At 39.0% G+C, this 14,648-nt stretch overlaps 1 protein-coding gene across 4 annotated transcripts in view; it reads right to left on the reverse strand.

Moving 5' to 3' along the window:
• SLC35D2 (solute carrier family 35 member D2) overlaps window positions 1-14,648 on the reverse strand; it is a 63,047-nt gene that overhangs the window by 15,423 nt on the left and 32,976 nt on the right. For 3 of the 4 annotated variants that reach the window (XM_030293582.1, XM_030293586.1, XM_030293588.1), the window contains one exon: window positions 12,835-12,902. In XM_030293582.1, coding sequence (XP_030149442.1) covers window positions 12,835-12,902 — 68 coding nt within the window. Of the gene's footprint in view, window positions 1-12,294; window positions 12,724-12,834; window positions 12,903-14,648 lie in introns of those variants that run through there. The other variant, XM_032595567.1, reaches the window with a different exon arrangement.

The following is a 14,648-nucleotide window of genomic DNA, read 5'->3' on the forward strand; positions in this document are numbered from 1 at the left end:
TAACCAGGAAAGAAATCGAATTAGTAATCAAAAATCTCCTTAAAAAACCAGAGTCCAGGGCTGGATGGCTTTCCAGGGGAATTCTACCAAACATTTAAGGAAGAGTTAACATCTATTCTTTTGAAGCTGTTCCAAAAATTAGAAATGGAAGGAAAACTTCCAAACTCTTTCTATGAAGCCAGCATTACCTTGATTCCAAAACCAGACAAAGACCCCACTAAAAAGGAGAACTACAGACCAATTTCTCTGATGAACACGGATGCAAAATCCTCAACAAGATATTAGCCAACCAGATCCAACAATACATTAAAAAAATTATTCACCACGACCAAGTGGGATTTACATCTGGGATGCAGGGCTGGTTCAATATCTGCAAAACAATCAATGTGATGCATCACATCAATAAAAGAAAGGAGAAGAACCACATGATCCTCTCAATAGATGCAAAGAAAGCATTTGACAAAATACAGCATCCTCTATTGCTAAAAACCCTTAAGAAAGTAGGGATAGAAGAATCATACCTCGAGATCACAAAAGACATATATGAAAGACCTACCACTGATATCATCCTCAATGGAGAAAAATTGAGAGCTTTCCCCCTAAGGTCAGGAACAAGACAGGGATGTCCACTCTCGCCACTGTTATTCAACATAGTATTGGAAGTCTTAGCCTCAGCAATCAGACAATACAAAGAAGTAAAAGGCATCCAAATCATCCAGGGGGAAGCCAAACTTTCACTCTTCACAGATGACATGATACTCTATATGGAAAACCCAAAAGATTCCACAAAAAAACTGCTAGAACTGATCCATGAATTCAGCAAAGTTGCAGGATATAAAATCAATGCACAGAAATCGGTTGCATTCCTATACACCAACAATGAAACAACAGAAAGAGAAATCAAGGAATTGATTCCATTTACAACTGCACCAAAAACCATAAAATACCTAGGAATAAATCTAACCAAAAGAGGTGAAAAATCTATATACTGAAAACTATAGAAAGCTTATGAAAGAAATTGAAGAAGACACACACAAAAAAGGAAAAATATTCCATGTTCCTGGATTGGCAGAACAAACATTGTTAAAATGTTGATACTACCCAAAGCAATCTACACATTCAATTCAATCCCTATCAAAATAACACCAGCATCTTCACAGAGCTAGAACAAACAATCCTAAAATTTGTATGGAACCAGAAAAGATCCCAAATAGCCAAAGCAATCTTGAAAAAGAAAACCAAAGCAGGAGGCATCACAATCCTGGACTTCAAACTGTACTACAAAGCTGTAATCATCAAGACAGTATGATACTGGCACAAGAACAGACACTCAGATCAATGGAACAGAATAGAGAATCTAGAAATGGACCCACAAACGTATGGCCAACTAATCTTTGACAAAGCAGGAAAGAATATCCAATGGAATAAAGACAGTCTCTTCAGCAAGTGGTGCTGGGAAAACTGGATAGCAATATGCAGAAAAATGAACCTGGACCACTTCTAAGAAAAAAAAAATTTTTTATTTATTTACAAAAATAAACTCAAAATGGACGAAAGACCTAAATGTAAGACAGAAAGCCATCAAAATCCTAGAGGAGAAAGCAGGCAAAAACCTCTTTGACCTCGGCCACAGCAACTTCTTACTCAACACGTCTCCAGAGGCAAGGAAAACAAAAGCAAAAATGAACTATTGGGACCTCATAAAAATAAAAAACTTCTGCACAGCAAAGGAAACCATCAGCAAAACTAAAAGGCAACCAACAGAATGGGAGAAGATATCTGCAAATGACATATCAGATAAAGGGTTAGTATCCAAAATCTATAAAGAATTTAGCAAACTCAGCACGCAAAAAACAAATAATCCAGTGAAGAAATGGGCAAAAGACATGAATAGACACTTCTCCAAAGAAGACATCCAGATGGCCAACTGACACATGAAAAAATGCTCAACATCACTCATCAACAGGGAAATACAAATCAAAACCACAATGAGATACCACCTCACACCTGTCCGAATGGCTAACATTAACAACTCAAGCAACAAGAGATGTTGGCGAGGATCAGGAGAAAGAGGACCTCTTTTGCACTGCTGGTGGGAATGCAAACTGGGGCAAACAATCTGAAAAACAGTATGGAGGTTCCTCAAAAAATTAAAACTAGAACTACCCTATGACCCAGCAATTGCACTACTAAGTATTTATCCAAGGGATACAGGGATGCTGTTTCAAAGGGACACATGCACCCCAATGTTTATAGAAGCCCTATCAACAGTAGCCAAAGTATGGCAAGAGCCCAAATGTCCATCCATGGATGAATGGATAAAGAAAATGCGGTATATATATACAGTGGAGTATTACTCAGCAATCAAATAGAATGGAATCTTGCCATTTGCAACTACATGGATGGAACTGGAGGGTATTATGCTAAGCAAAATTAGTCAAAGAAAGATAAATATCATATGACTTCACTCATATGAGGACTTTAAGATACAAAACAGATGAACATAGGGAAGGGAAGCAAAAATAGTAAAAAACAGGGAGGGGGACAAAAACATAAGAGACTCTTAAATATGGAGAAGAAACAGAGGGTTACTGGAGAGGTTGTAGGAGAGGGGGTGGGCTAAAAGGGTAAGGGGCATTAAGGAATCTACTCCTGAACAATGAAATCATTGTTGCATTATATGTAAACTAACTTGGATGTAAACTTAAAAAATAAATTAAACAAAAATTTTAAAAAAAGAATTTATCAAACTCAACACCCAAAAAACAAATAATCCAATAAAGAAGTAGTCAGAAGACATGAAGAGACACTTTTCCAAAGATGACATCCAGATGGCTAACAGACATATGAAAAGATGCTCCACATCACTCATCATCAGGGAAATACAAATCAAAACCAAAATAAGATACCACCTCACACCTGTTAGGATGGCTAAAATTAACAACTCAGGAAACAACAGATGTTGGCAAGGATGCAGAGAAACGGGAACCCTCTTGAACTATTGATGAGAATGCAAACTGGGGTAGCCCCTCTGGAAAATAGTATGGTGGGCCCTCAAAAAATTAAAAATAGAACTACCCTACGACCCAGCAATTGCACTACTAGGTATTTATCCAAAGGATACAAAAATGCTGATTCTGAAGGGGCACATGCACCCCAATGTTTTAGCAGCACGATCAACAATAGCCAAATCATGGAAAGAGCCAAATGGACATCAACTGATGACTGCATAAAAAAGACGTGGTGTATATATATACAATGGAATATTACTCAGTGATCACAAAGAATGAAATCTTGCCATTTGCAACAATGTGGATGGAGCTAGAATGTATTATGCTAAATGAAATAAGTCAGTCAGAGAAAGACAAGTATCATACGATTTCACTCATGTGGAATTTAATTAACAAAACAGATGATCACTGGGGAAGGGAAGGAAAAATAAGACAAAAACAGAGAGGGAAGCAAACCATAAGAGACTCTTAAACACAGTGAAGAAACTGAGGGTTGGTGTTGGGATGGGCTACATGGGTGATGGGTATTAAGGAGGGCACTTGTGGGGCGCCTGGGTGGCGCAGTCGGTTAAGCGTCCGACTTCAGCCAGGTCACGATCTCGCGGTCCGTGAGTTCGAGCCCCGCGTCAGGCTCTGGGCTGATGGCTCGGAGCCTGGAGCCTGTTTCCGATTCTGTGTCTCCCTCTCTCTCTGCCCCTCCCCCGTTCATGCTCTGTCTCTCTCTGTCCCAAAAATAAATAAACGTTGAAAAAAAAAAAATTTAAAAAAAAAAAAAAAAGGAGGGCACTTGTTGGATAAGCACTGGGTGTTATATGGAAGTGATGAACCACTGGTTTCTCCTCCTGAAACTAATACTACACTGTATGTTAACGAACTTCAATTTAAATAAATTATGTACTCTAAGAAAAAAAGAAAAGAAAAACCCTAAGTAACAAAGACAAGTCACATGCTGGAATGAGATATTTAAGTATATAAAGCTAATAAAGATTCAATATCTATAATAAAAATAGAAAATAATAAGGAAGAGAAAATATACTTATGTATTTATTGAGTACTGTATGTATTTATTGAGAAAATTCACACATAAATGAACCTACACAGTTCATTTACATGTCGTTCAAGGGTCAACTGTATATGTAACAGAAAAAGAAACTATTGAAGCCATGCACCATGAGGTCAAAAACAGGCTGACCTCAAGAAATAGAAATATTTAACAACAGTTAACATTACTGGACATTTTCCGTGTCCAGCATTGTTCTAAGTGCTCATCTCTATTATCTCATTCAATCCACATCCTATGAATCAGATACTTTATCTCATTGTCCACATTTTAAAGATAAGGAAATTGAGGCTCAGAGTGGTTAAATAACTTGTCCAAGGACCCAGAGTTAGTAAGTGGCAAAGCCATGATTCAAACCCAGGCCATCTGATTCCAGAGTTCAGACACTTAGCTGCTGAAATAGTGCCATGATTTTAGTGTCCTCAAAAGACCCACTTAAAAAACAGACCTACCTAGTTTTCATCCTTAAAGTTGGGTAAAACCTGAAATCTTGATGATTTCATCATTTACTGATTTATTTATAATTGATATGCCTTTATGGCATTTTCATTTGCAAAGTGACTACTGATGACAAAAACTTTTGTAAAGTATTTGTTTTCTAAGAAACACATTATTAAATAGGAAAAAATGCATGGAGTTATACACAGATAGGGCCAGGCCTATGGCAGGCAAGTCCCAGAGAGTGGCAGTCATATCCAGACCCCCCCAGCGCATCATTCACTGAAGACAGCTGACATTGGAGGGTTTACTTCTTGATTTCCTTCAAGGAATGACTAAGTGGTATAATGCAAGTAAAAAAAAACAAAAATTAAAAAAAAAATAGAAACAGTATCTCATTGAGTTTATAGTGAAATGAGAAAAACTTTGAAATTTAGCTCTGTTGTTCATAGGTGAATCTGGGATTAGCCAGGGAAAAGTGCTAGTCTGAGTTTGTGTGATATAGGTTGAATTTTTTTTAACCAGAGAGAAAAGATGGTTTGACAAAGGGTGATTCACAAGCATGGCTTAGATTTTGTTTTCAAAGTTAAATGTCAGCCAACAACTGGGAAAACTACAAATATTTCACTTAACTTATGTTTCTGACAATGGCTACCTAAGTGCACTAAGGGACCCTCCCATTGCAAAGCAACCTATGCCTGGAAAGGACACACTACTTGAGAGATCACTGGTCTTGAAAGAGGCACAAGAGGTCACCCAAACCCTCTTCCTTTAAAAAAGGAGGAACTGGACACAGACTGATAAAGTATTAGGGCCAGGCAGGAGTCGGAGCAGAACACAACTGAAACAGAATAGGAGTGCCTTGGGGCAGAGACCTTAGCAGAACAGCACTGTCTGGAAACAGCCTTCAGTCAGACTCCACGTTGGGAGGGACACTTTAGCTCACTGAGCCTAGACCCTCAGAAATGCACACAGCAGTCCAGGTCAGGGGCAATGCCTGGCTGTCAGCAGGACCAGAAACAATTTGTCCCCACGGGAAGGTTTCTCAAATTTGCATTTTGTTATGAGCATTCAGCCCATAACACTGATTAAGCACTGTGCTCACAACGACATGTCACCAACCACACACAGTTTGACAGTCACAAACAATATATAACATTTAGATTCTTAAAAACTGCAGATAATTGGAATCATTAAATGAAGAATACAGAACAGCTATGTGTATAACATTTAAAGAAATGAAAGTTACTACAGTCCAAAGATCACCAATGAGAGAATGTTAGGAATGAGTAAGTTTGTAAAAAAAAAAAATAAATTAATTAAAAAAAACAACCATGAAACTTTCACAAATAAAAAATTGTTAAAATCAAAAACTCAATCAAGGGGAGGTTGGAAGATGGCGGTGTAGGAGGACGCTGGGCTCACCGTGCGTCCTGCTGATCACTTAGATTCCACCTACACCTGCCTAACTAACCCAGAAAACCACCAGAAGACTAGCAGAACGGAGTCTCCAGAGCCAAGCGCAGACGAGAGGCCCACGGAAGGGGGTAGGAAGGGCGGAGAGGCGGTGTGTGCTGCACGGACTGCAGGGAGGGAGCCGGGGCGGAGGGGCAGCCTGCCAGCCAAGCAGAGCCCCCGAGTCTGGCTTGCAAAAACAGAGGGGTGTGACGGAGTATGTTCTGACAGCAAGCTGGACTTAGCCTCTGGGAGGTCATAAGTTAACAGCTCTGCTCAGAAAGCAGGAAGGCTGGAGGACAAAGGGAGGGAGAGTTGCTGAGCCCCCGGACGACAGAGCTCAGTTTGGTGGGGAACAGAGGCACTCGCCAGCGCCATCTCCCTTGCCCATCCCCCAGCCAAAATCCCAAAGGAAACCAGTTCCTGCCAGGGAACTTGCTCCAACGCTGTGCTTCTGCGGAGCCAAACCTCCGGCAGCGGATCTGACTCCCTCCCTCTGCCACAGGGCCCCTTCTGAAGTGGATCACCTAAGGAGAAGCGAGCTAAGCCTGCCCCTCCTGCCCCCGTGCACCTTGCCTACCCACCCCAGCTAATAGGCCAGATCCCCAGCACCACAAGCCTGGCAGTGTGCAAGTAGCCCAGACAGGCCACGCCACCCCACAGTGAATCCCGCCCCTAGGAGAGGGAAGAGAAGGTACACACCTTTCTGACTGTGGCCCCAGCGGTGGGCAGGGGGCAGACATCAGTTCTGACTGTGGCCCCGCCCACCAACTCCAGTTATACACCACAGCACAGGGGAAGTGCCCTGCAGGTCCCCACCACTACAGGGACTATCCAAAATGACCAAACGGAAGAATTCCCCTCAGAAGAATCTCCAGGAAAAAACAACAGCTAATGAACTGATCAAAAAGGATTTAAATAATATAACAGAAAGTGAATTTAGAATAATAGTCATAAAATTAATCCCTGGGCTTGAAAACAGTATAGAGGACAGCAGAGAATCTCTTGCTACAGAGATCAAGGGACTAAGGAACAGTCACAAGGAGCTGAAAAACGCTTTAAACGAAATGCAAAACAAAATGGAAACGACCACAGCTCGGATTGAAGAGGCAGAGGAGAGAATAGGTGAACTAGAAGATAAAGTTATGGAAAAGAGGAAGCTGAGAGAAAGATTAAAAAATCCAGGAGTATGAGGGGAAAATTAGAGAACTAAGTGATACACTAAAAAGAAATAATATACGCATAATTGGTATCCCAGAGGAGGAAGAGAGAGGGAAAGGTGCTGAAGGGGTACTTGAAGAAATAATAGCTGAGAACTTCCCTGAACTGGGGAAGGAAAAAGGCATTGAAATCCAAGAGGCACAGAGAACTCCCTTCAGACGTAACTTGAATCGATCTTCTGCACGACATATCATAGTGAAACTGGCAAAATACAAGGATAAAGAGAAAATTCTGAAAGCAGCAAGGGGTAAACGTGCCCTCACACATAAAGGGAGACCTATAAGACTCGTGACTGATCTCTCTTTTGAAACTTGGCAGGCCAGAAAGGATTGGCACGAGATCTTCAGTGTGCTAAACAGAAAAAATATGCAGCCGAGAATCCTTTATCCAGCAAGTCTGTCATTTAGAATAGAAGGAGAGATAAAGGTCTTCCCAAACAAACAAAAACTGAAGGAATTTGTCACCACTAAACCAGCCCTACAAGAGATCCTAAGGGGGATCCTGTGAGACAAAGTACCAGAGACATCACTACAAGCATAAAATATACAGACATCACAATGACTCTAAACCCGTATCTTTCTATAATAACACTGAATGTAAATGGATTAAATGCGCCAACCAAAAGACATAGGGTATCAGAATGGATAAAAAAACAAGACCCATCTATTTGCTGTCTACAAGAGACTCATTTTAGATCTGAGGACACCTTCAGATTGAGAGTGAGGGGATGGAGAACTATTTATCATGCCACTGGAAGCCAGAAGAAAGCTGGAGTAGCCATACTTATATCAGACAAACTAGACTTTAAATTAAAGGCTGTAACAAGAGATGAAGAAGGACATTATATAATAATTACAGGGTCTATCCATCAGGAAGAGCTAACAATTATAAATGTCTATGCACCGAATACAGGAGCCCTCAAATATATAAAACAATTACTCATAAACATAAGCAACCTTATTGATAAGAATGTGGTAATTGCAGGGGACTTTAACACTCCACTTACAGAAATGGATAGATCATCTAGACACACGGTCAATAAAGAAACAAGGGCCCTGAATGAGACATTGGATCAGATGGACTTGATAGATATATTTAGAACTCTGCATCCCAAAGCAACAGAATATACTTTCTTCTCGAGTGCACATGGAACATTCTCCAAGATAGATCATATACTGGGTCACAAAACAGCCCTTCATAAGTTTACAAGAATTGAAATTATACCATGCATACTTTCAGACCACAGTGCTATGAAGCTTGAAATCAACCACAGGAAAAAGTCTGGAAAACCTCCAAAAGCATGGAGGTTAAAGAACACCCTACTAAAGAATGAATGGGTCAACCAGGCAATTAGAGAAGAAATTAAAAAATATATGGAAACAAACAAAAATGAAAATACAACAATCCAAACGCTTTGGGATGCAGCGAAGGCAGTCCTGAGAGGAAAATACATCGCAATCCAGGCCTATCTCAAGAAACAAGAAAAATCCCAAATACAAAATCTAACAGCACACCTAAAGGAAATAGAAGCAGAACAGCAAAGGCAGCCTAAACCCAGCAGAAGAAGAGAAATAATAAAGATCAGAGCAGAAATAAACAATATAGAATCTAAAAAAACTGTAGAGCTGACCAACGAAACCAAGAGTTGGTTTTTTGAAAAAATAAAATTGACAAACCTCTAGCCAGGCTTCTCAAAAAAGAAAAGGGAGATGACCCAAATAGATAAAATCATGAATGAAAATGGAATTATTACAACCAATCCCTCAGAGATACAAACAATTATCAGAGAATACTATGAAAAATTATATACCAACAAATTGGACAACCTGGAAGAAATGGACAAATTCCTAAACACCCACACTCTTCCAAAACCCAATCAGGAGGAAATAGAAAGCTTGAACAGACCCATAAGCAGCGAAGAAATTGAATCAGTTATCAAAAATCTCCCAACAAATAAGAGTCCAGAACCAGATGGCTTCCCAGGGGAGTTCTACCAGACGTTTAAAGCAGAGATAATACCTATCCTTCTCAAGCTATTCCAAGAAATAAAAAGGGAAGGAAAACTTCCAGACTCATTCTATGAAGCCAGTATTACTTTGATTCCTAAACCAGAGACCCAGTAAAAAAAGAGAACTACAGGCCAATATCCCTGATGAATATGGATGCAAAAATTCTCAATAAGATACTAGCAAATCGAATTCAACGGCATATAAAAAGAATTATTCACCATGATCAAGTGGGATTCATTCCTGGGATGCAGGGCTGGTTCAACATTTGCAAATCAATCAACGTGATACATCACATTAATAAAAAAAAAAAGAGAAGAACCATATGATCCTGTCAATCGATGCAGAAAAGGCCTTTGACAAAATCCAGCACCCTTTCTTAATAAAAACCCTTGAGAAAGTCGGGATAGAAGGAACATACTTACACATCATAAAAGCCATTTATGAAAAGCCCACAGCTAACATCATCCTCAATGGGGAAAAACTGAGAGCTTTTTTCCTGAGATCAGGAACATGACAGGGATGCCCACTCTCACTACTGTTGTTTAACATAGTGTTGGAAGTTCTAGCATCAGCAATCAGACAACAAAAGGAAATCAAGGGCATCAAAATTGGCAAATATGAAGTCAAGCTTTCGCTTTTTGCAGATGACATGATATTATACATGGAAAATCCGATAGACTCCACCAAAAGTCTGCTAGAACTGATACATGAATTCAGCAAAGTTGCAGGATACAAAATCAATGTACAGAAATCAGTTGCATTCTTATACACTAACAATGAAGCAACAGAAAGACAAATAAAGAAACTGATCCCATTCACAATTGCACCAAGAAGCATAAAATACCTAGGAATAAATCTAACCAAAGATGTAAAAGATCTGTATGCTGAAAACTATAGAAAGCTTATGAAGGTAATTGAAGAAGATATAAAGAAATGGAAAGACATTCCGTGCTCATGGATTGGAAGAATAAATATTGTCAAAATGTCAATACTATCCAAAGCTATCTACACATTCAATGCAATCCCAATCAAAATTGCACCAGCATTCTTCTCGAAACTAGAACAAGCAATCCTAAAATTCATATGGAACCACAAAAGGCCCCGAATAGCCAAAGTAATTTTGAAGAAGAAGACCAAAGCAGGAGGCATCACAATCCCAGACTTTAGCGTCTACTACAAAGCTGTCATCATCAAGACAGCATGGTATTGGCACAAAAACAGACACACAGACCAATGGAATAGAATAGAAACCCCAGAACTAGACCCACAAACGTATGGCCAACTAATCTTTGACAAAGCAGGAAAGAACATCCAATGGAAAAAAGACAGTCTCTTTAACAAATGGTGCTGGGAGAACTGGACAGCAACATGCAGAAGGTTGAAACTAGACCACTTTCTCACACCATTTACAAAAATAAACTCAAAATGGATAAAGGACCTGAATGTGAGACAGGAAACCATCAAAACCCTAGAGGAGAAAGCAGGGAAAGACCTCTCTGACCTCAGCCGTAGCAATCTCTTACTCGACACATCCCCAAAGGCAAGGGAATTAAAAGCAAAAATGAATTACTGGGACCTTATGAAGATAAAAAGCTTCTGCACAGCAAAGGAAACAACCAACAAAACTAAAAGGCAACCAACGGAATGGGAAAAGATATTTGCAAATGACATATCGGACAAAGGGCTAGTATCCAAAATCTATAAAGAGCTCACCAAACTCCACACCCAAAAAAAACAAACAACCCAGTGAAGAAATGGGCAGAAAACATGAATAGACACTTCTCTAAAGAAGACATCCAGATGGCCAACAGGCACATGAAAAGATGTTCAACGTCGCTCCTTATCAGGTAAATACAAATCAAAACCACACTCAGATATCACCTCACGCCAGTCAGAGTGGCCAAAATGAACAAATCAGGAGACTATAGATGCTGGAGAGGATGTGGAGAAACGGGAACCCTCTTGCATTGTTGGTGGGAATGCAAATTGGTATAGCCGCTCTGGAAAGCAGTGTGGAGGTTCCTCAGAAAATTAAAAATAGACCTACCCTATGACCCAGCAATAGCACTGCTAGGAATTTACCCAAGGGATACAGGAGTACTGATGCATAGGGGCACTTGTACCCCAATGTTTATAGCAGCACTCTCAACAATAGCCAAATTATGGAAAGAGCCTAAATGTCCATCAACTGATGAATGGATAAAGAAATTGTGGTTTATATACACAATGGAATACTACATGGCAATGAGAAAGAATGAAATATGGCCTTTTGTAGCAACGTGGATGGAACTGGAGAGTGTGATGCTAAGTGAAATAAGCCATACAGAGAAAGATAGATACCATATGGTTTCACTCTTATGTGGATCCTGAGTAACTTAACAGAAACCCATGGGGGAAGGGAAGGAAAAAAAAAAAAGAGGTTAGAGTGGGAGAGAGCCAAAGCATAAGAGACGTTAAAAACTGAGAACTGAGGGTTGATGGGGGGTGGGAGGGAGGGAGGGTGGGTGATGGGTATTGAGGAGGGCACTTTTTGGGATGAGCACTGGGTGTCGTATGGAAACAAATTTGACAATAAATTTCATATATTGAAAAAAAAAAGTCAATCAAGAGGCTCAACATTAAATCAGACACAGCTAAAAAGAGAATTAGTGAAATGGAAGTTATACATAAATGTTTGCATCGTGTGAGACTACATCACTGCAATTAAAATCAAGTTTGAGAATTTTTAAGTGTTGATCAAAGAGACTGAGGTGTTCTTAGCCAATTTAAACATAATGAAAACTGTACTATTGGCGGTAAAAAAAAGGGGGGGGGGGAATTCACAGAATTACTTTTGATAAGTAATTCCCTGACATAGTCATTCAAAGCACCTTTCAGTATGGGATAAGATAGGTGTTCATCTATGCATGTAGCCCCACTCAGGAAAGATATTCCAAAAACTTCAAACAGGGGTCACCTCTGAAGAAGAAAACTGCAGTGCTGGGGGACAGGGAAAAATAGAGTAGCTTTTGTTCCCTGTGAATTCTGTTGCAGTTCTTGGATTATTTAGTTGCGTGTATTACCTATTCATGAAAGGGAATTTTCAAGTTTTCGGAAGATAAAAGACACAGGCTGCATGGCTTCTCAACAGGAAGACAGACGTAAGAAAAATTTTAAGACAAAAGCCTAAAATTGTTGGACAATACAATGGCTTGGACAATGCTCCTCAGAAATTTCCCTGAATACAGCAGGTACGGCACTAGAGTAAATGGTTGTCATTTCCACATATTTATGTGGGTGGAAGATCTTGAAAACGGAGGGACATTGTAGCAAAGACAACAAATAGCACTGAATGCAATACATCAGCAGACCTCATGCAGACTAACTTTCAGAAATCAATAGACAACATCATATTTTGGAGAAATGTGATGTTAACATGACTCTCAAAAATAACAGTGTTTCATGCTTGCTCCTGGTCTTTTGGGCTGTGTTCCCAGGGATCCTGGGTCTCACTTCACTCCTCTGCTGCAGGGGTACTTTCCAGAGAAAGCTGGAGAAGCATAGACAAAGGGATTTTAACAGAGCATACAGAACGTATATTTCGATTTGACTTGTCAAGAGATGTCATAGACTGAGCTTCTACTTGTCTATGGTTTCTTACCCCAAAAAACAGGAAAGAAGAAACTGTATGATAAATAGAACATTCTTCCATTCATTGAATTCAGTAGCCTATTACAAAAAAGAAAGAAAACTAATGGTTAGACTCATAATACTGCAGTTTAAATTTATGGATTTTACCAAATCGTGTTTTATTACAGGAACCACTTTCCCAAACAAAATACAACTTAAAAAATCCTAGCCAATACCAGCTGTGGGATGTTGGGCATATCACTTTTACTCCCTAAATCTCAGATTCCTTTCACAAAACAGGGATTTTTTAAAAAAACTTCCTCAAAAAGTCCATGTGAGGATTTAATGAAACTATTTAGAACCTGGCGGGAGCCAAGTATCCAGTATCACTATTGTTGCTGTGACTTTATTAATCTGTAATTAACTCTTTATTAATCTGTAGTCACAAAATCAGGATTGGGTTTACTTTTTATAAATAATCTTAGAAGGGTGCCCAGAGGGCTCAGTCAGTTGAGCATCCAACTTTGGCTCAGGTCATGATCTCACCAGTTTGTGAGTTCGAGCCCCACATTGGGCTCACGCTGTTAGCAAGAACCCGCTTTGGATCCTCTGTCCCCTTCTCTCTGCCCCACCCCCACTCATGCTTGCTCGCTCTCAAAAATAAACATTAAAACTTTTTTTGGTAATAATCTTAGAAGAAAGCTTATTAGAAAATTAATAATAATGGCTAAGTCCATGAACTATTTTCAAGAATTTACAAATGCTTAGTAAGTATTATGAACAAATAAACTAAATTATTCGCTTTTTACAAAGCAAGGAAGTAATTGGGGTGGTGGAGTTAAGACAGAAGTTGGGTGCAGGAGTTTCAACTCTCAAGAACTTAGCTGAGAAGATGAAATTAACCCCTTGAAATGACAGGTAACAATAAAAAGGAGCATTTTATTCATGATTTGTCCTTTGTCTACATCCAAAAATGATTTTAAAGTGACTCAAGACAATAAGCATGTGCTGCACATAAGCATGTGCTGAATAACACAGTTGAACATAAGCTCTATTCACTTCCTACTAGGCAAAACTTGGTTAATCAAGTTTTATAAGTTTACAGATTTAAAACTATTTAAATTCTTGTTAAGTTTAGAATTCAAAAATTTTAAGCCAATTAGAATGGAATTCTCCCCCAATTAATACAATCTTGCCACACTTGTTATTTTTTCATTAGTAAGACTCTGCCCACATCTCTTATCAAAAAGATACACGTTAAATATTGATGATAACTGTTGAAGCTGGTTGGTGGGTACGTGGGGTCTGTTATGCTATTTGTTCTCCTTCTGTATAGCTTTGAAAGTTTCCAGCATAAAATTATTTCTTTAATGCTTACTTCTGAAAGGAAAATATAAATATAAAGCTGTCTTACTGTCAAAGGGGCAGAAAACATCCAAGGTAGTCAAAGATCAAAACCAAACAAAAACTATAGAAAACACTCTGTATCTAAAGTTAAAATAAAACTGGAAATAAGAGAAAACCATATGCTCCAAACTCCAAGCCACAGATAGAAAAACATTTATTTGCTCAACAAACTGGAAGTATTTACTCAACAAGCTGAAAGTATTTCTGCAAACAGTAAATAAAAACTGTTCTGATACCATATAAACCACTGAGGGCTATGTAGTAATCTTCACAAAAATATCTGGATTCTTTGCCAATCTATATTTTAATAGATTTTAGTTTTATTTTGTTCCTTTAATAATGATGAGGCTGTGCTGGTGGCATTTAAAAAAATAATGTAAAAAATAATGTAGTATGACATTTATTTTAAAACAAAATAATTAAAGGTGAAGAACGATG

This window comes from Lynx canadensis, chromosome D4 (assembly GCF_007474595.2).
Source record: "Lynx canadensis isolate LIC74 chromosome D4, mLynCan4.pri.v2, whole genome shotgun sequence".
In the NCBI taxonomy this organism is placed as follows: domain Eukaryota; kingdom Metazoa; phylum Chordata; class Mammalia; order Carnivora; family Felidae; genus Lynx; species Lynx canadensis.